The 24,520-nt window shown below is 44.8% G+C and overlaps 1 protein-coding gene across 1 annotated transcript in view; it reads right to left on the reverse strand.

Annotated features, from left to right (window-relative positions):
- Positions 1-24,520, reverse strand: part of LOC310867236 (WD repeat and FYVE domain-containing protein 3-like) — a 212,651-nt gene that overhangs the window by 122,518 nt on the left and 65,613 nt on the right. Inside the window, 10 exon segments of the mRNA XM_083777127.1 lie at positions 5,552-5,655; positions 10,846-10,858; positions 10,861-11,008; positions 11,010-11,098; positions 11,804-11,849; positions 11,851-11,917; positions 16,720-16,934; positions 17,618-17,813; positions 20,345-20,428; positions 21,766-21,978. Coding sequence (XP_083633253.1) covers positions 5,552-5,655; positions 10,846-10,858; positions 10,861-11,008; positions 11,010-11,098; positions 11,804-11,849; positions 11,851-11,917; positions 16,720-16,934; positions 17,618-17,813; positions 20,345-20,428; positions 21,766-21,978 — 1,175 coding nt within the window.

Here is a 24,520-nt window from a genome sequence, read left to right on the forward strand (position 1 = left end):
GGACAAAAATCCAGTTGAGATCCTGCATGCAGAGTTCTGCAAAACTATTATCAGGGTACAAAGAAAATGCCCAAACTCTGCATGCAGGGCTGAATTAGGCCAATATCCTTTACTTCTAAATATACAGAAAATATCTATTAAATTCTGGAGCCATATTAAAAAGAGTGACCCTTGCCTGTTACCATTATAAAGCCCTTATAAACCCTCCTGTTACCATTATAAAGCCCTTATAAACCCCGCCTGTTACCATTATAAAGCCCTTGCCTGCCAAGAGTTGAACATCCAAAGGAGCCCCCTCAGTCAGCTGGTTCTGAAACTAGCTGACCTCTCACCTTCTGACATCACAAACCCCAGACAGCCTCAGTGCAGCTACACTATCACTCAGAAGATTAGACCCAACCAAATTATAACTAAAGAAAAAGATAAATACATTGCATATTGGAACGAACTCACACAATCACAACACGAACTAGAAACACATTTGGCTCTAAACAGACAGTATAGGCTACTGTGGCAGACTACCTAAACACAGTAACTGATACAAACCTGAGAAAGACTTTGACAATGTACAGACTGAGTGATCATAGTCTGGCAATAGAGAAGGGCAGACACAGACAGACCTGGCTGCCCAGAGAGGAGAGGCTGTGCTGTCACTGTGATGACGGAGCTATAGAGACAGAGTTACACTTCTTAACACAATGTAAAAACTACACACTGTGATGACGGAGCTATAGAGACAGAGTTACACTTCTTAACACAATGTAAAAACTACACACTGTGATGACGGAGCTATAGAGACAGAGTTACACTTTTTAACACAATGTAAAAACTACACACTGTGATGACGGAGCTATAGAGACAGAGTTACACTTCTTAACACAATGTAAAAACTACACAAATATTAGAGAGGAGTTCTAGAGGAGTTTAGAAACAGATTTCCCAGAATTCCGAAGTATGACAGAAAGGGAAAGATTACCAGTCCTCCTGGGGGAACAGAAAGAATGTGCAGTCTTGGCTGCAAAATATGTCAATTCCTGTCACAAGTAAAGGGACAACCAGTAGGACACACATACAGTATGCCATGTTTTATTTTCTGCACCACCTGCTTTATTTTATATTATTGACAGAGACACAGAGACATGTTAAAGGACAACTTTAGTTTTTTTCAACCAAGGTTCATGTTTTAGGTTGTTATTAGAGAAAGTAAAAGGTGAGTTATTTTTTTCTTTCATTTGCTGCTTTCTTTCGTTTTAGGGATTTTAGCTCTTTTTGACAGGGCGGCGGGGGCATTTGAGCTAATGTGGCTAAATATGTATTTTTTTTACTAAATGTTATGGTGATTTATTATTTTATTATTTACTATAGTCCTAATAAACCCCAGGAAATTACATCTGACCACAGAAGATCACAGGATCTACTGAATGTGAAGGTAGCCTACTGGGGGAAGGCTTAAGGTCATTACACACTGGCGAATTAGCGACGCAATGCGAATAAGCGATCTGAAAATGCGAAATATGGCATGTTGCAGTTCGCCTGCGAATCTCTGCAAAATACGACACCAGAGCGAACAAATAAAAGCGAAAACGGTCGCATTTTCGCACATTCGCCACTGATGTGGAAGCTTGCATGGACTTCAATAGTTTTTTTTAAAATGCGAATTATTCGCACTAATATATCGCGTCGCTAATTCGCCAGTGTGTAATGACCTTTATACTGTGTGTGTATAGGCTCAATATGTCAGTTTGTCAACATTGGGGAATCCTCAATGTTGCATGGGAGTGAGACGTCATCGAAAAACGAAAATCGAAAATCTTAAAACATTAATAACTCGCAATCTAAATCATCCCGTCTAATTATGAATTATTAACCCATTCTGACCGGGCACCCATTTTGGTGTCAGCATCATGTCGTGCTTTAGCGGTGGCGTGATATGAGCTTGTAGATCTGCTATTTTTTGAAAAATCGAAGAACGACTGACATTTTTAGAATCTGATCTCAGGTCAGAATGGGTTCGTCAGACCAGTGTGTGTCCAGTGGAAACCTCGTATGAATCTGATCTCAGGTCAGAATGGGCTATGGGTGGTGTGGCTATCGTTAGCTGCTACACACACATTCACAACAACATCCGGTCTATCGTTAGCTGCTACACACACACATTCACAACAACATCCGGTCTATCGTTAGCTGCTACACACACACATTCACAACAACATCCGGTCCGTCCGGGAAAAAAAGGTGTTTATAAATTGAATGGGCACTATGATGTAATGGATTAAATAACCCCCGGGGCAATTAAAGTGTTTTAACCCATTCTGAACGGGCACCCATTTTGGTGTCAGCATCATGTTATGCTTTAGCTATTGAAAAATAGCAGACCTACAAGCTCGTATCGCGCCACTCGGTGGCGCGATACGAGCTTGTAGGTCTGCTATTTTTTGAAAAATCGAAGAACGACTGGCCTTTTTAGAATCTGATCTCAGGTCAGAATGGGTTAGTCAGACCAGTGTGTGTCCAGTGGAAACCTCGTATGAATCTGATCTCAGGTCAGAATGGGCTAGAGTGGTGTGGCTATCGTTAGCTGCTACACACACATTCACAACAACATAAAAAAACAAAGTGTTTTAATGTAACACAGCTCTGTTTACACGTTTATTGTATTGTATTGATTGTTTTCCTCCACTTTTGCTCCGGCAATGTATGTTTTCTCACGCCAATAAAGCTCCTCTGAATTGAATAGAGTGGAGTTGAGAGATGGTAACAGAGGGGTTACTGACGTACGTACAGTAACAGTAAACACAGTGTGGGCCGGCAGGCTGTCTGAGGGCGATAAGCCTCCTGTTGCTATGGACCAGGGAGGCAGGGAGAGGTGCACGGGGGCGAGGGAGGCAGGGATGAACCAGAGGAGAGGAGAGGAGAGAGAGAGAGAGAGAGAGAGAGAGAGAGAGAGAGAGAGAGAGAGCAGCCTTTCATAAATAGTGAATGTGTTGCAGAGCAGCAGGAGAGCGTTGACGTCAGCGCTGTGAAACGCCTGTGGCGTTAAAACCTGTGATGTCACCATAATAACTTTCAACCATTATTTATAAACTATGCGGCACGGCCAGGAGTTGTGTTGCGGATTATAATTATTTTCTTTTTTTTGGCTTTCACATTTTATTTGTATAACTTTTTTTTAGAGGGACAGACCGTAGGCTGACAGGAAATGGGGAGAGAGATGGTGGACTCTGACTACCAGCCAAGGTGCCTGGACCTCTGAGCCACGGCCCAGGATGGACCTCTGAGCCCCACAGCCCAGGATGGACCTCTGAGCCCCACGGCCCAGGATGGACCTCTGAGCCCCACACGGCCCAGGATGGACCTCTGAGCCCCGGCCCAGGATGGACCTCTGAGCCCCACGGCCCAGGATGGACCTCTGAGCCCCGGCCCAGGATGGACCTCTGAGCCCCACGGCCCAGGATGGACCTCTGAGCCCCAGGATGGACCTCTGAGCCCCAGGATGGACCTCTGAGCCCCACGGCCCAGGATGGACCTCTGAGCCCCAGGATGGACCTCTGAGCCCCACGGCCCAGGATGGACCTCTGAGCCCCAGGATGGACCTCTGAGCCCCACGGCCCAGGATGGACCTCTGAGCCCCACACGGCCCAGGATGGACCTCTGAGCCCCACGGCCCAGGATGGACCTCTGAGCCCCACGGCCCAGGATGGACCTCTGAGCCCCACGGCCCAGGATGGACCTCTGAGCCCCAGGATGGACCTCTGAGCCCCAGGATGGACCTCTGAGCCCCACGGCCCAGGATGGACCTCTGAGCCCCAGGATGGACCTCTGAGCCCCACGGCCCAGGATGGACCTCTGAGCCCCAGGATGGACCTCTGAGCCCCAGGATGGACCTCTGAGCCCCAGGATGGACCTATGAGCCCCACGGCCCAGGATGGACCTCTGAGCCCCAGGATGGACCTCTGAGCCCCACGGCCCAGGATGGACCTCTGAGCCCCACGGCCCAGGATGGACCTATGAGCCCCACGGCCCAGGATGGACCTCTGAGCCCCAGGATGGACCTCTGAGCCCCACGGCCCAGGATGGACCTCTGAGCCCCAGGATGGACCTCTGAGCCCCAGGATGGACCTCTGAGCCCCAGGATGGACCTCTGAGCCCCAGGATGGACCTATGAGCCCCACGGCCCAGGATGGACCTCTGAGCCCCAGGATGGACCTCTGAGCCCCACGGCCCAGGATGGACCTCTGAGCCCCACGGCCCAGGATGGACCTCTGAGCTCTGTATCGTTAACGATAGTCAGTCATTCGTCTTTGATGGGGGTCTGCTTCGAGCGAAAACGTAACTAACCCGGCAGCAGTTATAACATGAGCGATGTCTCACTAGTCAGCCGATTCTTCATAATAATCCACACGAGTGAAACCGCCGGGATCATTTGTTTAATTTTGGAACAGTTACGCGATGTAAGAAACAGTCTATTCAGAACGGGGAGGTGAAAGCTACGAGCTTGTAGATCTGCTATTTTTAAATAGCTAAAGCATAACATGATGCTAAAAAACGAAGAACGACTGACATTTCTTTAATCTGATCTCAGGTCAGAATGGGTTAATCAGACCAGTGTGTGTCCAGTGGAAACCTCGTATGAATCTGATCTCAGGTCAGAATGGGTTAAATGACGTCAGACTTCAGAGCTCTGTGAATCAGGCTGTTGGGAGCCTCTGTCCCATGAAGACCGGAGATCACATTCTACTAAAATGTCTTCCAAATACTCTTTATTGAGTGGTGCGACCACTCCAAGGAACAGCAATGTCAGTGTCCATCTATGTGTTCACCTATGTGTGTGGCCATGAACACCAGTATATGACTATGAGTACCAGTAGGGGCGCTGTTGTGCCAGAAACAGAGAGAGAGAGAGAGAGATATTATTAGTGCTGCACTGTTGCCTGCTAATGAGAGAGAGAGAGAGAGAGAGATAGAGAGAGAGAGAGAGAGAGAGAGAGAGAGATGAGAGGGGGGATTTCTCTGAATCAGTGGTGAACAAAACCTTTTCAATGATCTGGTATTTGGCCACGGACCCCCATCTGAAAAGATGCACTTCCATTTCATATTTACGTGTCAATTTTCAGTATGAGAGTCTGCCTGTGCTATTAACTCATTTTGGATAAATATATAAATATATATATATATTCACTATGTCTCCTCTGGTGAAATGCTGGAGGTTGAACAATGACTGGCTCTCAGTCAAATCTCATGAAATATCAATAGCAGATCTACAAGTTTGCATAGCGCGAAGGGGGGGGGGGGGGGGGGGGGGGGGACACTGTCTGGTCTGCACCTGCCCCAGGGGGGGGACACTGTAACCACGAGGCCAGTGATTGGTCCTTACCTGTCCCCCCCACTCTAACCACGAGGCCAGTGATTGGTCCTTACCTGCCCCCCCCCACTCTAACCACGAGGCCAGTGATTGGTCCTTACCTGTCCCCCCACTCTAACCACGAGGCCAGTGATTGGTCCTTACCTCCCCCCCCCCACTCTAACCACGAGGCCAGTGATTGGTCCTTACCTGTGCCCATGCCGCTGAGCACGGCGCCGTCCGCCACTCCGGAGGTGGTGGTGTTGTTGGAGGGAGAGTTGTTGTGGGGAGCCAGGCTGGGCAGGAACAGACACCTACACACACACACACACACACAGACACAGAGACAGACACAGACACACACAGACACACACACACACACACACACACACAGACACAGACACAGACACACACACACACACACACACACACACAGGAAAAGACAGATTAAAACAAATACATAAAAACTTGACGTAATGTATATTTGACACATGTCTGAACACCACCACCTCCCACCACCTGGCTGTGTCCAAAACAGCTCGTCATTAGAATACTAATTGTTTGAGTTGATGTTAATTATGCGCGGCCAGCCTGGCCCCGGGGCCATCTGAAAAACCCACCGACCTGCATCACGACGACAGTAAGACAATAGAATCACATATCTTGGACTCACCCTGGACAATAGACTTAGGTTTGATCAGCACATTACATCTATCCAGTCACGTTTTCAGCAAAGACTTCATGTAATCCGCAAGTTAAAGGGATTGTGACATTAAAAAAAAAGGTTTTGGAATTGTTCTTATTTTTGTTAGGTTTTCTAATCTCAATTGCACCCAAAAAACATGAACTTTTAACATTCAGTAGATTTTCTGTGATCTGGGGTTTTCTGGCTCAAACAGGTGCTCTGATTTGCCGGCAGTAAGTGACATCACTTACTGCAAATCCCATATATGTCAATGGGATTTGCCAGCAGATGTCACTGTTTTCACTGTTTTGCCTGTTTTCATTGTAGCTCAAAAGGCCCCAAAAAACCCCAAAGAAAACTTCAGACCACCGAAAATCCACTGAATGTTCAAAGTTAAGGTTTTTTGGGTGTAATTGAGGTCATAAAACCTAAAAGAAAAAAAATGAAAAAAAAAATGAAAATGAATGTCATAAAACCTTTAAGATCATTATCTGTTGCTCCTCATCTTCTGCTATTATTGTACAAAAGCATTATCCAACCTATGCTGTTGTACTGTTCCGCATGTCTTTACAACATACTGCCCATGCCTACATTTTTCAGTATTACCCGTATTTGCTTCCAAGATTATCGGACTTCCTACACCCACACTTTCTGATATGAACAATAATGCCGTCACACGGCTAGCCCTCTCGATATCACGTGACACTGAACCATCCCCTCTGTATCGCTTCTTCAACCTCATGCCATCAGGACAAAGGTACAGAACCTTACCCTGGAAAAAGGTCCGTTTCAGTAGGAGTTTTGTCCCCTCAGCCATCACGGCATTAACCCATTTTAGACGGGAACCCATTTTGGTGTTAGCATTACGTTGTGCTTTAGCTATTGAAAAATAGCAAATCTGCAAGCTCATATTGCGCCACCGAGTGGCGCGATACGAGCTTGTAGGTCTGCTATTTTTGAAAAAAATCGAAGAACGACTGACATTTTTAGAATCTGATCTCAGGTCAGAATGGGTTAATCAGACCAGTGTGTGTCCAGTGGAAACCTCGTATGAATCTGATCTCAGGTCAGAATGGCATATACAAACTTGCCCCGCCGATAGGATGGTTTCTGTACACAGTGGGGAACTCATGTTTTTTGTATTTATTTTTGTATTGTCTTGGCGTTGTGTTGTTTCTGTACTATGTGCTGCTTTTGTTGTTGGTTGTCTTCACAGACGTGTGAAGATGAATATCCTTCGGGACAATAAAGATGATTATTATTATGATTCAGCGGCAGTGTGGGCGGACGCGTTGGTTAAGAGGACGGTTCTGTGCGTCGCCGTGCATTGATTATTCCTGGACTAGAACGTTAATCTGCATAATCATCATCTGGCATCGGCCCCACATCGCTTGGCTCTAAATGTAATAATAATAATAATAAAACTTTATTTGTATAGCACCTTTCATGACATGAAATGCAGCTCAAAGTTCTTTACAGAACAATGGAGAATAAAAGAAAAGCAAGGCAACGACATTAAAAAACAAGAGCAGTAATGCAATGCAGTGAGTACATGAATACCGAAAAATAAAAGATCAATTAAAAGCAATGTTGTAGAAGTGGGTCTTGAGCTGAGCTTTAAAAATATCTACAGAGGCTGCCTGACGAAGGTACAGTGTTATTAAACTACAGAGGCTGCCTGACGAAGGTACAGTGTTATTAAACTACAGAGGCTGCCTGACGAAGGTACAGTGTTATTAAACTACAGAGGCTGCCTGACGAAGGTACAGTGTTATTAAACTACAGAGGCTGCCTGTCGAAGGTACAGTGGGAGCTTGTTCCATGCCGTCGGCCCCTAGAAGCAAAAAGCTGCTTCCCCGTATTTTTTTATTAAATGTGACACCGTGTCGTGTCTGAGATGCCCTTCACGCTACGACACCCCCCTCCACTCCTCGACCCCCCCTCCTCGACCACCCACTCATCCACCCCCCCCCCCCCCCCCCCCCCACTCCTTGACCCCCCCTCTCCTCGATCCCCCACTCCTCCACACTTAAGACTCCAGGCCACCTTCATTTTCGTAAACCACTCGTGAATGTCAATGATTTATACAATGAAAAGGACTCTAAAAACTAAAGCCTTCATGGCTTTAAATTAGATCAAACCGAAGCCCTCGTCCTGTGTGAGTAATCGTGACTTTCGGACCCCGACCGAGCCCAGCTGGTGCTGACAAAATATATCATGTATCCTCAGTTATTTAAGATGTTTTTTTTTTTTTACAAAGAAAATGTTAATTGTTGGCCAGATTGCGAGGCGTCGCGAGCACGTACTGTACATCTGCTGCCTTTCACAATGGAACCGAGTTAACCCTGTAAGACCCGGATTAATTTCTACTTGCAAAAAAGAGATTTAAACCTTACTACTACTTTGTACTACTAGGAATTAGGTTACAAAATATGTAAAAATAATAATAATAATACTAATAATAATAAGTTTGATTAATATTTTATGCACATTGTATAATAATTATAATATTATAATAAATTAATAATTTACATTTGGGGATATCTTTCACAATAATGAATAAAACGTGTTCTAGACATTCTAATGATCACAAAAAAACATATATTACAATTATTTTACCTACTTTTATTAGGGTTAAAGGTCAAAAGTCATAGGTTAAAAATTGAGTCCAGACATTTTTAATTTGTGTGAATTTCAGCCTCTGTGGGGGGTATTTATATGCAAATATCATGACCAATGGCATTGCATTGAACATCACTGATGACAAAATGTATTGCCTCAACTACAAATACAAGTGCTGGTCAGGGGGGGGGGGGAGACGTTTGGGGACGGGGGGGTTATTTTGGGGGGACATATTTAGAAGCACCCCATTGGTCAGTGACAGAGAGACCGTTCTAGCATCAGTGGCAGATTTAGACATGACAGCGACGGTGACACAGTCTGTTCCATGTCCACGGGACTGGGGAGAGGGCCAACTGTCACACAGCGGGGCGCGCACACGCACGCACACACACACACACACACACACACACACACACACACGCACACACACACACACACACACGGTGCGGTGCGTAAATGGCACCCTGAAACGTTGCCGCGTTGGCGAGGAAAACAGAACCACAGGATGGTTCTAAAGCTGTGTTGTTGTTGTTGTTTTTGGCAGCACATTTCTATTTTTAGTCTATTTTTAGTCATAGTCTCTTGAATAGTTTTAATTTAGTTTTATAGTCACATTTTAGTCACCCGGAATGTTTTATTGTTAGTCTAGTTTTAGTCGACTAAATGTCATAGGATTTTAGTCGACTAAATCTACAGGTGATTTAGTCGACTAAAATGTATTTTGGCGGGGCTTTGATGATGTCGTAAACACTTGCTGAAAATAGCTGATCTACAAGCTCACAATGCGTCGCGTTGTGAGCTTGTAGATCAGCTATGCAACCAGCTATGCAACCAGCATGCAACAAAGTGTAAAATGACTTATACTGGATCTGTTGTCCACTAGTCCCTTCCTAACATTTTATTGTTGTATTGATGTATTCAACCAATCAGAGAGACTCACCCGAAGCCCTCCAGAGATCTATTCAACCAATCAGAGAGACTCACCCGAAGCCCTCCAGAGATCTATTCAACCAATCAGAGGACTCACTCGAAGCCCCTCCAGAGATCTATTCAACCAATCAGAGACTCACCCGAAGCCCCTCCAGATCTATTCAACCAATCAGAGACTCACCCGAAGCCCCTCCAGATCTATTCAACCAATCAGAGACTCACCTAGCCACATAACAACGCCCAAGAAAATCCAACTAGAGATTTGAACCGAGCCTTTACGTCCCGTCTTTTGTCAGTCGTTTCCATGTTTTTCAAGGAAGTTGAAAAGCTTTAGCGCCTCCCCGGCGCCTCCCCTGGTCAAACATGTCCAACTGACTTCAGTTCACTCGACATGCGCGCGCACACGCACACTTCCTTGATAAACATGGAAGCGACTGACAAAAGACGGGTAAAGGCTCGGTTCAAATGGCTAGTTGGATTTTCTTGGGTGTTGTTAAGGTTGAATTAGTGTAAACCCTTTCTGCCCCTTCACGTTTTGGATTAATTGTGGCGAAAAGGGTAAGAAGCGTGTATTGCGGAAAGCCGTTTCTGAACCGCGGTGGGAGGGGCCCAGTGTGTGACCTCAGTAGGGATGGGTCCGATTAATCAATTAATCGATTATCGTCGATAGGACCCGAAATCGATTATGAAAATTAATAATCGATAATCGTTTTTTCTGTTTTTTTTTTAATGAAAATCTGTTGGAAAGGCAATACTGTCATCCAAACAGGACAGGGCTATAGGCCTATACCAAAGTGTGCCTGGGATGTGTCTGTGTAGCTGCATGACAGAGGAGTGAGTGGAGATTGATTCCAATCAAGATACAGGTTTGGAGGATTTAGCAGGTGTTGGGAATTTACCTAATCAGGCCTAGGCTGGGGTTGCTATGGTGATCAATTGGATCAACAGTGGTCCAAGGACCACCAGTGGTCCTCATTTAAAAGATGGAGTTAGTAACCAAATGGACCCTTATTAACTCTCAAGAGTTACAATTATTGTTAATCAACTACATCAGGGGTTCCCAAACTTTTTTGACTTAGGTACCCCTTGGGGGGAAGATTTTTTTTATATTAAAAAAAAAAAAAAAAAAAGGAAAAAAAAAATCCCCCCCCCAAAAATGATTAATCGATTAATCGTTAATATTGAATTATACAAATCGATTTACATTTTGGACACATTTACACATCCCTAGTAGGGGAGAGGGAACATATGGGGCTAAGACTCTCACCCGAAGCCCTCAGCGAGGTGTCAAACTCCACGAAGGCGGGCGTGACGGCCGAGCCGTGCAGGCGCAGGATGTCGTGCGGCGTCGTCATGGAGACCAGGCACTTGACGCGGGTGAGCGGCACGGTGCTGCCCTCTGCTGACCGCACCAGGGAGCGGCTGATGCGGGTACTGGCCGTTGTCCTCGGCCGCCGGCGCCGCCGCGAACACGCTGTCGGGCCCGAAGCACCCCCCCTCCATGGAGAGGGTCATGCTGTCTGGAGGGGGGGGGGGGGGGGGGGGAGGGGAGCACGCACGCACACACACACACGCACATGTGTACGCATGCACACATGTAAGCACACACACATGTACGCACACGTGCACAAACACACACACGCGCGCACACACACACACACACACACAACGGTACACAGGATTAATGAATGTTACTGTAAACCGTTTTATCACGTTTTCACGATTTTTCAAATGGCAGATCTTACAGGCTCTGGTTATATTTTTTCAACAGCTAAAGATAAAATGCAGGATTCATAATAAAGAATATTATATTAATTATAATAATATTACGCATTTTATATACCTTTTATATACCTTTCATTACACAAATTCAGTACAAGCAAAAACATCAAATAACATTAAAATAATAGCAAAAACAAATAGAAACTCTTTCTATTCACCACTCTTCACAAACTGCTGTATTTATTGACTGCAAGTGGTTTAAATTGGGGTTTAAATATTAAATGGGGGTCTGAGGCCAAAAAAAAAAAAAAAAATTGTCAACTGAATCAACTGCAGATTTAGTCGACTAACATGTTATGATATTTAGTCGACCAAAACTATAGACGAAACACAAAAACATTCCAGGTGACTAAAAACCAAATGAAAACTATTCAAGAGACTACTACGACTAAAATCTAAACTTTTGCTGTGAAAACAGTCTAAAGATGAACAGCAGGACCTACTTCTCATGTCCGCGTCGTAGCTGAGGGAGCTGGGCTTGTGGACGCGGGTACTGTTTGAGCAGCTTCTTGTCCCAGGCGCCGCAGTTCAGAGGGTTCCCCAGACGCACAAACTCCCTGAAGGACGGAACAAAAAGAAAGAAAAAAGATGACCCCTTTCTTGCGTTTCGCAAGAAAAACTTGCCCCAGAAAGTTTGCGTGCATCGCCACGATCACATGCTGTGAGCATCATGTTGTGAGCATTAACAGTCACTGATATCTTATCCAACTGTAAATGTGGCAAAAGTCTCTGGTGTGTACTGTTATATACTGTATATTGAGAACCGTTCGCCCCACCGACACACGCGTTACACACCCACACAGGGATTAATATATTATTTATCCTACACTATTACATTAATTATTGTTATTGCTACTACTTGTATTTGCCTGCATCTCTTTCCCTGTCGATCTTTCTTATTTCGTAGTATTTTGTTAACCCCTTCTGACCTGAGATCAGATTAAAATAAATGTCAGTCGTTCTTCGATTTTTCAAAAATAGCAGACCTACAAGCTCGTAGCGCCAGGTTCGAACCCGGGCTCCCCCAGAGTTACTGTGGAAGTGTCCTTAGTTAGTTAGTCAGGAGGACATTAGTTAGTCAGGAGGACATTAGTTAGTTAGGAGGACATTAGTTAGTTAGGAGGACATTAGTTAGTTAGGAGGACATCAGTTAGTTAGGAGGACATCAGTTAGTTAGGAGGACATTAGTTAGTTAGGAGGACATTAGTTAGTTAGGAGGACATTAGTTAGTTAGGAGGACATTAGTTAGTTAGTTAGGAGGACATTAGTTAGTTAGGAAGACATCAGTTAGTTAGGAGGACATTAGTTAGTCAGGAGGACATTAGTTAGTTAGGAGGACATTAGTTCGTTAGGAGGACATTAGTTAGTTAGGAGGACATTAGTTAGTTAGGAGGACATTAGTTAGTTAGGAGGACATTAGTTAGTCAGGAGGACATTAGTTAGTTAGGAGGACATTAGTTAGTTAGGAGGACATTAGTTAGTCAGGAGGACATTAGTTAGTTAGGAGGACATTAGTTAGTTAGGAGAACATTAGTTAGTTAGGGGGACATTAGTTAGTTAGGAGGACATTAGTTAGTTAGGAGGACATTAGTTAGTTAGGGAGGACGTTAGTTAGGAGGACATTAGTTAGTTAGGAGGACATTAGTTAGTTAGGAGGACATTAGTTAGTTAGGAGGACATTAGTTAGTTAGGAGGACATTAGTTAGTCAGGAGGACATTAGTTAGTCAGGAGGACATTAGTTAGTCAGGAGGACATTAGTTAGTTAGGAGGACATTAGTTAGTTAGGAGGACATCAGTTAGTTAGGAGGACATCAGTTAGTTAGGAGGACATCAGTTAGTTAGGAGGACATCAGTTAGTTAGGAGGACATTAGTTAGTTAGGAGGACATTAGTTAGTTAGGAGGACATTAGTTAGTTAGGAGGACATTAGTTAGTTAGGAGGACATTAGTTAGTTAGGAGGACAATAGTTAGTTAGGAGGACATCAGTTAGTTAGGAGGACATCAGTTAGTTAGGAGGACATTAGTTAGTTAGGAGGACATTAGTTAGTTAGGAGGACAATAGTTAGTTAGGAGGACAATAGTTAGTTAGGAGGACATTAGTTAGTTAGGAGGACAATAGTTAGTTAGGAGGACATCAGTTAGTTAGGAGGACATCAGTTAGTTAGGAGGACATTAGTTAGTTAGGAGGACATTAGTTAGTTAGGAGGACAATAGTTAGTTAGGAGGACATCAGTTAGTTAGGAGGACATCAGTTAGTTAGGAGGACATTAGTTAGTTAGGAGGACATTAGTTAGTTAGGAGGACAATAGTTAGTTAGGAGGACAATAGTTAGTTAGGAGGACATTAGTTAGGGGGACATTAGTTAGTTAGGAGGACATTAGTTAGTTAGGAGGACATTAGTTAGTTAGGAGGACATTAGTTAGTTAGGAGGACATTAGTTAGTTAGGAGGACATCAGTTAGTTAGGAGGACATTAGTTAGGAGTGTCACGGCGACAACGAACTCAGGGACATTACGTTTGGTGGCGTAGCCGGTGACTAACAAGACACATGCACGCAACGCAACGCACGCACGCATGCAACGCATGCATGCATCCCGAAACAGAGTAGGAGAAAGAGCAGACAGAGAGGAGAGAAAACGGAAGAGAGATCGACAGCTGGATAGATATGTGCGGCCGTTCAGACCTCCTAAACCATTTAACCCATTCTGACCTGAGATCAGATTCTAAAAATGTCTTCTACATCCTGACAGTTTTCCATTCTGACCTGAGATCAGATTCTAAAAACCTCTTCTACATCCTGACAGTTTACCATTCTGACCTGAGAACAGATTCTAAAAATGTCTTCTACATCCTGACAGTTTTCCATTCTGACCTGAGATCAGATTCTAAAAACCTCTTCTACATCCTGACAGTTTTACATTCTGACCCAAGATCAGATTCTAAAAACCTCTTCTACATCCTGACAGTTTTCCATTCTGACCTGAGATCAGATTCTAAAAACCTCTTCTACATCCTGACAGTTTTCCATTCTGACCCGAGATCAGATTCTACAAATGTCTTCTACATCCTGACAGTTTTCTGAAAAAGCTACGTTTCTATGTCAGTCGTTCTTCGGTTTTTCAAAAATAGCAGACCTACAAGCTATGAGCTTGTAGATCTGCTATTTTTCAATAGCTATAAAGCATAGCATAATGCTAACACCAAAAGGGGTCCCCGCCCAGAATGCGTTAACTCTGGGGGAAGGCTACGGAGGGAAGCATTTCCATATGAAAGGACACAGGGCACACCATGCCAGTCAAATGACCTAACTACCCCCCCCCCCCCTCCTCAAATCCTCCGTCTCTACAAAAAAACATCCCGTTTCGCTCGGCCGGTCAAAGCCGTGAATGAGAATCAGTGAATTTCCCCTGAGAGGCCCTCAGCCCTCCTCGCGTCTCTCTCTCCTTCCCAGAGTAGAAGCTAGCTCTAATGAAACCAGCCTCTTAACTAATCTAACGATAGTCAAATGATTTCATTTCACTGCAGTTCTCCTGTTCAGAACGTGGGCTGGTGGAGAATGAGACGTACTGACGTTTATTTTTTTCAGGCGTTTGAGGAGACTCCTCAAAGACCACACAGAGCAGGGTCACTGCGGGCCATTCAAGTTGAAGGTGACTTGTTAGAACAGCTATGTACTGTATTACCGTATGCTATGTAACTTTGGACACCAGGTTTTGAGTGGTTAAGACATGTGAGACTTAAATTCAAGATGCTGATGACGATTTATTCTCCAATGAAGACCTGTTAGGATGTTCTATAAACAGGCTGGTGAGGTGGCGTTGTATTTACACCCGATTACTTTCTCATCCAATCACAGCCATGCTCCTCCGTTCCTATTGGATAAGAGCCGTTATTATAGGGGGTAAGGGTCGAGGAATTAACCCATTCAGGACCGGAACCCTTTTTGGTGTTTTAACCCATTTAGACCTGAGGCCGATTCTAAAATAAAACGGCTTCTAAATCCTAACGTTTTTTTTCACAAAGAGCCGAGCACGACTGATCAGAGCACAAGGACACGAGCAGGTGAGCGCTGACCAGCTGGCCTATCAGGATCGGGTTCAAGTAGCAGAACTGAAATCAATCGAGCGTTTCAGGTCAGAGGAGGTCCGCACTAGACGCCGAGTGTCAGACGTTTCCGACAGCCAAGATCTGGGTAATGACGCGGCCTCTAGTCTGCACAGTCAGCGTCTCTAACATCCTGGGAACATTAGTGAGTGTGTGTGTGTCTGTCTGTCTGTGATTCTTTTCAAAGACACACATACAGGGATAAATATTATGATACAGCGCAGCAGCTAAACTACAAGCTCACAAAGCCGTGAGTGAGCAAGTGAGCCGGCCCGTGAGCCTGCAAGTGAGCTGCAAGGCATTGTGAGGTTGCAGATACGTCCGTTTTCACAATGTCCGCCTCTTTCTTATATAATATTTGACAGTGTCAAATTCAAATTCATTTTTATTTGAAATAAAATGTAATTCAGACTTCGGTACATCGACCGTAATAACAGCAACATCGACATGGGTTACCCGTATCGTCCAGAGCGGTCACACCGGTTCCAGATGCGAGCATCATGGAATCTCCTTTGGCGTTTGAGTGAATGGTCCCCCCGGTCCCAACATGGGGGGGGGGGGGGGGGACACCTCGTGGCTCATCACTCACAATAGAGTCCGCTAGTTTGGTGGTCAGAAGTCAATAAAGCACGTGAATAGGACAATTATTGCGAGGTGTTCCAGACAGTGAGAATATATGCCTGAGCGCCATGGGGCTGCAGAGCCTGGGAGGTGTTCTCTATCCCATTCTGAACGGGAACCCCATTTTGGCGTTAGCATCACGCTATGCTTTAGCTATTGAAAAATAGCAGATCTACAAGCTCATAGCGCGCCACCGAGTGGCGCGCTACGAGCTTGTAGGTCTGCTATTTTTTGAAAAATCGAAGAACGACTGACATTTTTTTTTAAATCTGATCTCAGGTCAGAATGGGTTTTAATCAGACCAGTGTGTGTGTCCCAGTGGAAACCTGGTATGAATCTGATCTCAGGTCAGAATGGGTTAACATCATTCCGGGCTGGAACCCCATTTTGGCGTTAGCATCATGTCATGCTTTAGCTATTGAAAAAAAATAGCAGACCTACAAGCTCATAGCGCGCCACCGAGTGGCGCGCTACGAGCTTGTAGGTCTGCTATTTTTTTTGAAAACCGACAGGATTTAGAAGACATTTTTTTTCAGGTCAGAATGTGTTATAATCAGCCCAGTGTGTGTCCAGTGGAAACCTCGTATGAATCTGATCTCAGGTCAGAATGGGCTGTGTTGTGTGTTACAGTACCTGAGCGCCATGGGCTGCAGGGCCTGCGAGGCCAGCCTCTCGAACATCCTCTGCAGCGGGGGGTGCAGCGGGTGGTCGTCGTCGCCCAGCGCCTGGCTGCAGCGCTGCAGTAGCCTCTGGTGGAGGCCCGCCTCGCACAGGACCTGCTGGTTCCGCTCGCTGTGCACCAGGAGCTGCAGCACGTTGGCCACGGCCAGCTGCAGGTCCAGGGCGTGCTGAGAGAGAGAGAGAGAGAGAGAGAGAGAGAGAGAGAGAGAGAGAGAGAGAGAGAGAGAGAGAGAGAGAGAGAGAGAGAGAGAGAGAGAGAGAGAGAGAGAGAGAGAGAGAGATAGATAGATAGATAGATAGATAGATAGATAGATAGATAGATAGATAGATAGATAGATAGATAGATAGATAGAGAGAGAGAGAGAGAGATAGAGAGAGAGAGAGAGACAGAGACAGAGAGAGAGACAGAGACAGAGACAGAGACACAGAGACACAGAGACAGAGAGAGAATATGAGAGAGAGAGAGAGAGAGAGAGAGAGAGCGTTATCACATCTGACGGAACACAACCGACCCTCAAACAAACACACAAATAATAATAATATGTGTTTGAAACGGACAGTCAATTGATTTTGCTCTGTTTATTGTTGTCCGTCATTGTTTTATGACATTGTATTCATTCATTTATTTAACTTATTTGTATTTCTTGTTAAAAAAAAAATATATATATATATATACATATATATGTATATAATGGCTGAATGTTGCAACAAAAAAGAAAAGTGCCACGAGGGGCACTTGTCTCCACCAGATCTACAAGCCAACAACGTAACATGTTGCGGCGCGTTGTGAGCTTGTAGATCTGCTATTTCCAGCATGCAACCAAGTGTAAAATGACTTATACTGACTCACCTCAGGCTGGCTGTCGGAGGAGACCGAGGGCAGGAGGTCCAACATGGCCAGGGCGGCTCCCGGGTGGATGACCACCATGTCGCTCAGCGAGGAGGAGGAGGGAGGGGGGAGGTGAGAGGGGTTGGCCAGGTGGAGCTTCAGGTCCGACAGGGCCTTGACCGGGGCGGAGGGCCCCGACGTACCGTAGTAGCCATGCCTGGAGGAGGAGGAGGAGGAGGAGGGGGAGGAAGAGGAAGAGGAAGAGGAGGAAGAAGAGGGGGAGGTCAGTGCCATGCAGAATGCACCGCATACAGTCATGGATACATAACATACTGTACATACTACTAACCCTGACCTGATAACTGATTGTACGAAATAATTGTCTTCTAAATCCTCATGCCAACAGACGAGGCCAAGAGTTATTGGTGCGACCTCGGACACATTATGTGTCCGAGGTCGCACCAATATCATGTCCGTACAGGACATAGATGTAGACCTATTTGACAGTGCAGACCAGGGGTAACCTGACGCTGCCAGATGAGGGCGGTATTGGGTAACCATGTTCCCCAACACAGCACTCATCTGGGATCTCTCAGGGAGTTGAGCTGACAAAAATCCGTTCCGTAACGAACCAATCAGCGTGAGCTAAGGGCGGGATATGTGCGAAACCGGATGTGAAGCTATATAGACACGTCAATATGATTGGTTGTGTGTGCACGCCCACACGGTGATAGACAGACGGTCCCATCCAATCATCTACCAAGTATCTTGAAAAAAAGTAACAGCCCCGTCATCGAATTTGCTTCCGCGATCCCAGATCCCAATAAGCTGTGAAACAAATTTGTGTAGCAAGCTTCTTGGATCTGGCAGCGTCAGGTTAGACCAGGGGGGCAGTCAGACAGATATTTTGTGAAGCCACAAGGAAATTGGGATTTCCTGAAAGTTCATATAATGGCCTGTTGTGGCGCTGTCTGTCATTGGGCCCAAAAAACCCCATAGCTCCATAGAGGTCCATGTATATGGGCCCAACTTCACCTAGACTGTATTACCTTAATAAACATGGTAATGAATACGTTCTGCTTCCAGTAACAATAGTTTAAAGTCTCATTTCTAATTCTATATTCTTTTTGGAAAATGATGGTCCCATTTATTAAAAAGATGACCATAAAGTTGCGTATGTTCTGAGGGGCGTGGCTACCGTTACAGTCTATGATCGGGATCCCCCACCCACTCGAGTCAAAATAAAAACCAACGAAGAAGAAGGGGGGGAAGTCCCGCCTCGTTGTCTGGGACAGCCAATGGGCCAGCTGGGCCCAAACGGATCTAGAAAGATGGCGATGTACAATTCAAGGACTGACAGGCTTCATTTTACGTTCATGTTAGACCCGGGGAACGCTTTGTCCATATTTTTACAGTCTATGGTGCAGATGCATATTTGCCTTCTTTGATGTACTGTATTAATGAGCATCAACGACCATCACCTGGGCACAGTCACACAGCCTGCAGCTCCCCTCTGCAGGCCTCTACTGCTGAAAGTGACTAGCCTGGTTAATAAACCAGACTAATATCGCACGGATCCGCGGGATATTAGTCTGGGGAGGCTCAGCTTGGATTTCATTTCCAGGGAAACATTTTCTCTTTGACGCAATTGGTCAGAGCTACTGTCAGTCAAAGGTCTCAAGCATTGAACGTCACTGTACCAAAGCCCGCCCATATTGCATACCGTGTCCCTATTGGGCGCACACGTTCTCGTGTGTAGAAAATGGGCGTACAATTGAGCCTCTCCAGACCGAAATCCGCCGGTAGGCAATTTTTTTTGCCAACAGCTGATTCGGTCTGGTTTATTAACCAGGCTAGAAAGTGACTGCATGGAGTCTGTCTCATTTCTCTCCAAAAGCACTTGAATATGATGGAATATGATGATATATATATATCGTCAGGATTAATATCGATATATATATATATATAGCGATATACGATATATCGTTACATGCCTAGTGACCCCTGAAACTAACATATGAGCTGTAACATTCATTGCGACGTCTATGTCAGCTGTCAGTCATGGTGACACCCATTCATTATCAGCCAAGTCCCCTAAAAAATGACCCGTTTGGTTTGATTTGTGTGAAATCCAGCCGAGAGCGTGAAAAGCATGCAGTGCGTGGAGGAGAGAAATGAGAGAGAGAGAGAGAGAGACAGAACGAGAGAGAGAAAGAAGTGGACACCATCTTCGTCGACTACCTTTTTTCACTGACGAAACCTAAATGGAAACTAAATGAAAACTAAATGAAAACTAAACTACGATGACTAAAACTAAATAGAGAATATTGACAATTTTGCCAAGCCATTCTGAAAATAGCAGATCTACAACCTCACGACGCTTCGCAGATCGGCTATTATGTGTAGTCAGCCATTACGACGGCATCAAGACCCGCCAAAATGCGTTTTAGTCGACAAAAAGATCTCATGATATTTGGTCGACTAAAACTAGACACTCGAGGTGACTAAAATGTGCCTAAAACTAAATGAAACCTATTCAAAAGACTAAAAGACTAAAGACTAAAAGACTAAAGACTAAGACAAAAACTAAAATCTAAATGTGCCGTCCAGATCAACCATGCGACGGACAGACGGACGGAGGTATAGGTGTGGGCGTGCGAGCGTGCGTGCGGCGAGGTGTGTGCAGAGTGCCATGTCGTGCGTAGCGTGTGGCGAGGCGTGTTTGAGCGCCGTGGCATGGGTAGCTACCTCTTCCTGGCGAGGGCCGGCGTGCCCCACGGAGAGGGCAGGGAGGTCTCATGAGTGAGGCAGGGGGGGACCTGCTCTGCACGACTGCACGCACACACACACACACACACACACACACACACACACACACACATGCAGACACACACACGCACAGACATGCAGACGCAGACGCAGACACACAGATGTGCAGAAGGCCACACCCCCAGGAAACACAGCCAGACAGAACGAAAGGTTAGAGGAAGTAACACGACAGACAGACAGACAGACAGACAGACAGACAGACAGACAGACAGACAGACAGACAGACAGACAGACAGACAGACAGACAGACAGGAAGAGAAGCAGTTAGTTTTAAAGCAGACAGGAGACAGGACACAAGCCCATTTTGTAATGTCATTAATGAGCCGTTCCATTTTCAAAACATTTGTTGATATCTTTTGAAAATAGCTGAACCTTTTGGAGAATCCATTTAGCAGAATGTTGAAAATAGCTGAACCTTTTGGAGAATCCATTTAGCAGAAGGTTGAAAATAGCTGAACGTGTTGCCTATGATGATGTGAGCAACACGGCCATGATGACCGGGAGAGCATGGGCCATCACCCCCGCTGACCGGGAGCTTTGCATCGACGCACCGACGCAATAACAACAGGCTAATGCTAACAGGCTAATACTAACAGGCTAATGCTAACAGGATAATGCTAACAGGCTAATGCTAACAGGCTAATGCAACATTGAAAAATTTATATTCCTACAAACATTTTCCAAAACGTTTGATTGATTCCAAACTTTTTCTCCAGGTCTGGAAAAACAGTATTTCTGACAGTTTCCAAAACAACATTGTTTATTTGCATGTTTCCAAGTGACAATTTCGAAGTGTTCGTTCCCATAGCCCGGACAGATGGCCAACTCCACTGATGGGACCATAAGTGAGGGAAAACTTAAAGCTGCTATAATAGGTAAAAAATGTAATGACCAAAAAAAAAGGGGAGAAAAAGGTCAATCAAATGTTGACATATTATTGCTTATAGCAGCTTTAATGCCATTCCAAGGTGAGTAATCCTGCTCAGAATTAATTTAAGCTAAAATGCTAACAAGTGAGACAAAGTACCGTCTAGGCTCATACGTAGTCTGGATTTTCGGTGGTAAGGTGACCACCGAACTACAACGTGACATCACTGAGGTGACCACCGAACTACAACATGACGTCACGAGCTGCGGTGAAGAGAAAAACACCGCCACCGCCCCTTCTCTCTGTTTTTACTCACCACCGCTCAACGTTATTTCAGCTCCGGTGGGCAGCTCACCACCGGAGCGGTGGTCACCTCACCACCGAAAATCCAGACTATGAATAGGCCTTCTCACGCCGTTGCCGAACTATGCACTCGCTGCATCCGCGACGTGGGAGTTCTAGCGGCACTGACCTGTCGAAGGAGTCGGTGGCCATCTTGTGCAGGTAGATGAACAGCTTGCTGCAGTGTCTGAGCGTGGGACAGACGCTGTCCCCGCCGCCGCAGCCCCCGCCGCCCGGCGCCCCATCGTCCTCCAGGAGCCTCTGGAAGGGCTGGGCGTTGGAGGGGAACACCGAGGTGGAGGTGGGCCCCAGCTTCTTGGTGTCCGAGAAACACCCCAGGAGCCTGGAAGAAGGACAGGGAGACTGTTAGAAACACCCCAGGAGCCTGGAGGAAGGACAGAGACTGTTAGAATCACCCCCAGGAGCCTGGAAGGACAGGGAGACTGTTAGAAACACCCCAGGACCCTGTAGAAGGACAGATAATCACAGAGGCTGGGTCAACACTTTGTCCAAACCGTGCCTCAAGAGCAGTGAAGACATGACATTTGAGCCCATAGGTATTTTTTTCTTTTTTGTCATCAAAGTTTTTTAATGATTTTCAATAAAGCATACAAAATTCACATGACTTACACAAAAGAAAAAGACAACAAAAAACCAACAAAAAACAAAACACAACTAGCAGTCAAAAAAAAATAAAACCCCTGGACAACACCCCTCCACACTCTGTTGTTGACACTCGTGGTTATGTCATATGTAATGTACAAATACAAAATGTTACAACAATCCTTTGATATATAAATTATAAAAGTAGTCCCATATCTCATGGAACTTCCCTTTGACGTTATTCCTCCTGGCAATTGAGTATTCAAAGGATGCAGTTTCAGTCATAAGTTGGGTCCAGTCTTTGATCTCTGGCATAGCAGAGCTCTTCCAGTTTCCCAGTATCAACCTAGCTGCAGTAATAAGGCCCCATATTTATTTAACCCATTCTGAACGGGCACCCATTTTGGTGTTAGCATCATGTTATGCTTTAGCTATTGAAAAATAGCAGATCTACAAGCTCATATCGCGCCGCCGAGTGGCGCGATATGAGCTTGTAGGTCTGCTATTTTTGAAAAATCGAAGAACGACTGACATTTTTATAATCTGATCTCAGGTCAGAATGGGTTCATCAGACCAGTGTGTTTCCAGTGGAAAACTCGTATGAATCTGATCTCAGGTCAGAATGGGTAAAAAAAAAAAAAAAATGCCTCATTGGCCACTGCAGTCCGTTGGAGCGATGTGTGTTAAAGGAAGGGGCGGAAGAATTTACACCGGGGGAGGAAGTACGTCACGCTGCCACTCAACCCTCTAACACCCAGCGTTGCTTTTTAGCAACAATTTTATTTTATTTAATTACTAAATTATTATAATTTTTTTCTGTTCTTTTTTCACCTAAATGTCATCAGTGATGTTCATTGCAATGCCATTTCAATGACATTGGTCATGATATTTGCATATAAATACCCCCCACAGAGGCTGAAATTCACACCAATTAAAAATGTCTGGACTCTGTGCGATTTTGAACATTTTTTAACCTAAGACTTTTGACCTTTACCCTAATAAAAGTAGGTAAAATAATTGTAATATATGTTTTTTTGTGATCATTAGAATGTCTAGAACATGTTTTATTCATTATTGTGAAAGATATCCCCCAAATGTAAATTATGATTTTTTTATATTATTATATAATTATTATATAATTATTATAAATTTTCCATCAAACTTTATTTTTTTATTTTTTTTAACATATGTTTTAGTGTCAGTCCTAGTAGTACAAAGTAGTAGTAAGGTTGAAATCTATTTTTTGCAAGTAGAAATTAATGCGGGTGTTAGAGGGTTAAAGTGATTACTGGCCAATCACAGCGCATCTTTTTCCGGGACTTACAGACCAGAACATGCCTCGCGCACACATGCTTCCACGGGGCTTCGCAAGGAATCTCATGAAGGTTTTGCCCTCCCTGGATCACATAATACGCTCCAGAGCCCTCCCTTGGACTTGTTAACCCATTCTGACCTGAGATCAGATTCTAAAAATGTCTATTACATCCTGACAGTTTCATTATTAACCCATTCTGACCTGAGATCAGATTCTAAAAGTGTCTTCGATAAAAAAAAAAATAGCAGACCTACAAGCTCGTATCGCGCCACTCGGTGGCGCGATATGAGCTTGTAGATCTGCTATTTTTCAATAGCTAAAGCATAACATGATGCCAACACCAAAATGGGTGCCCGGTCAGAATGGGTTAATGTCAAGGACCCCAAAATGATATGGATTTGGCCATGTACACTAGTATCCAATGAATGACATTCTTATAGTGCTTTTCCAAGTGCTATGATGAAGACGATGATGGTGATTATAACTCCTTTCTCAACCGTTCTAAAACTAGCGTTGTCACAATTATCACACACTTGTTTCCATGTTGAAAGATGTATCCATACAGTATACTTGCACAAATGGCAGATCAGCTACTGTATTTCCGCTATTTTTACTTTTTTGTTTTAAAGTTTAGAAAAATTGCCAGTAATTTATTGGTATATTTCATTTGTCATATCTGCCCTATGAAAGGCAAATGTAATTTCTATTCTATTCCAAAATGTCCAATGACGAAAAACCACAATTACATCGTTAACCGCAATTAATTCTGTAATCAATGTAATTCAGTAATGGTCAGCTTAAAGGTGAACTTGTGACAGCGCTCCCACTCCTCGACATCCAGACGTCTGGATGTTGACTGTACTGTACTGTACTGTACTGTACTGTACTGTACTGTACTGTACTGCACTGTACTGTACTGTACTGTACTGTACTGTACTGCACTGTACTGTACTGTACTGTACTGTAC

This window comes from Protomyctophum parallelum (assembly GCF_964188405.1).
Source record: "Protomyctophum parallelum genome assembly, chromosome: 11".
NCBI lineage: Eukaryota > Metazoa > Chordata > Actinopteri > Myctophiformes > Myctophidae > Protomyctophum > Protomyctophum parallelum.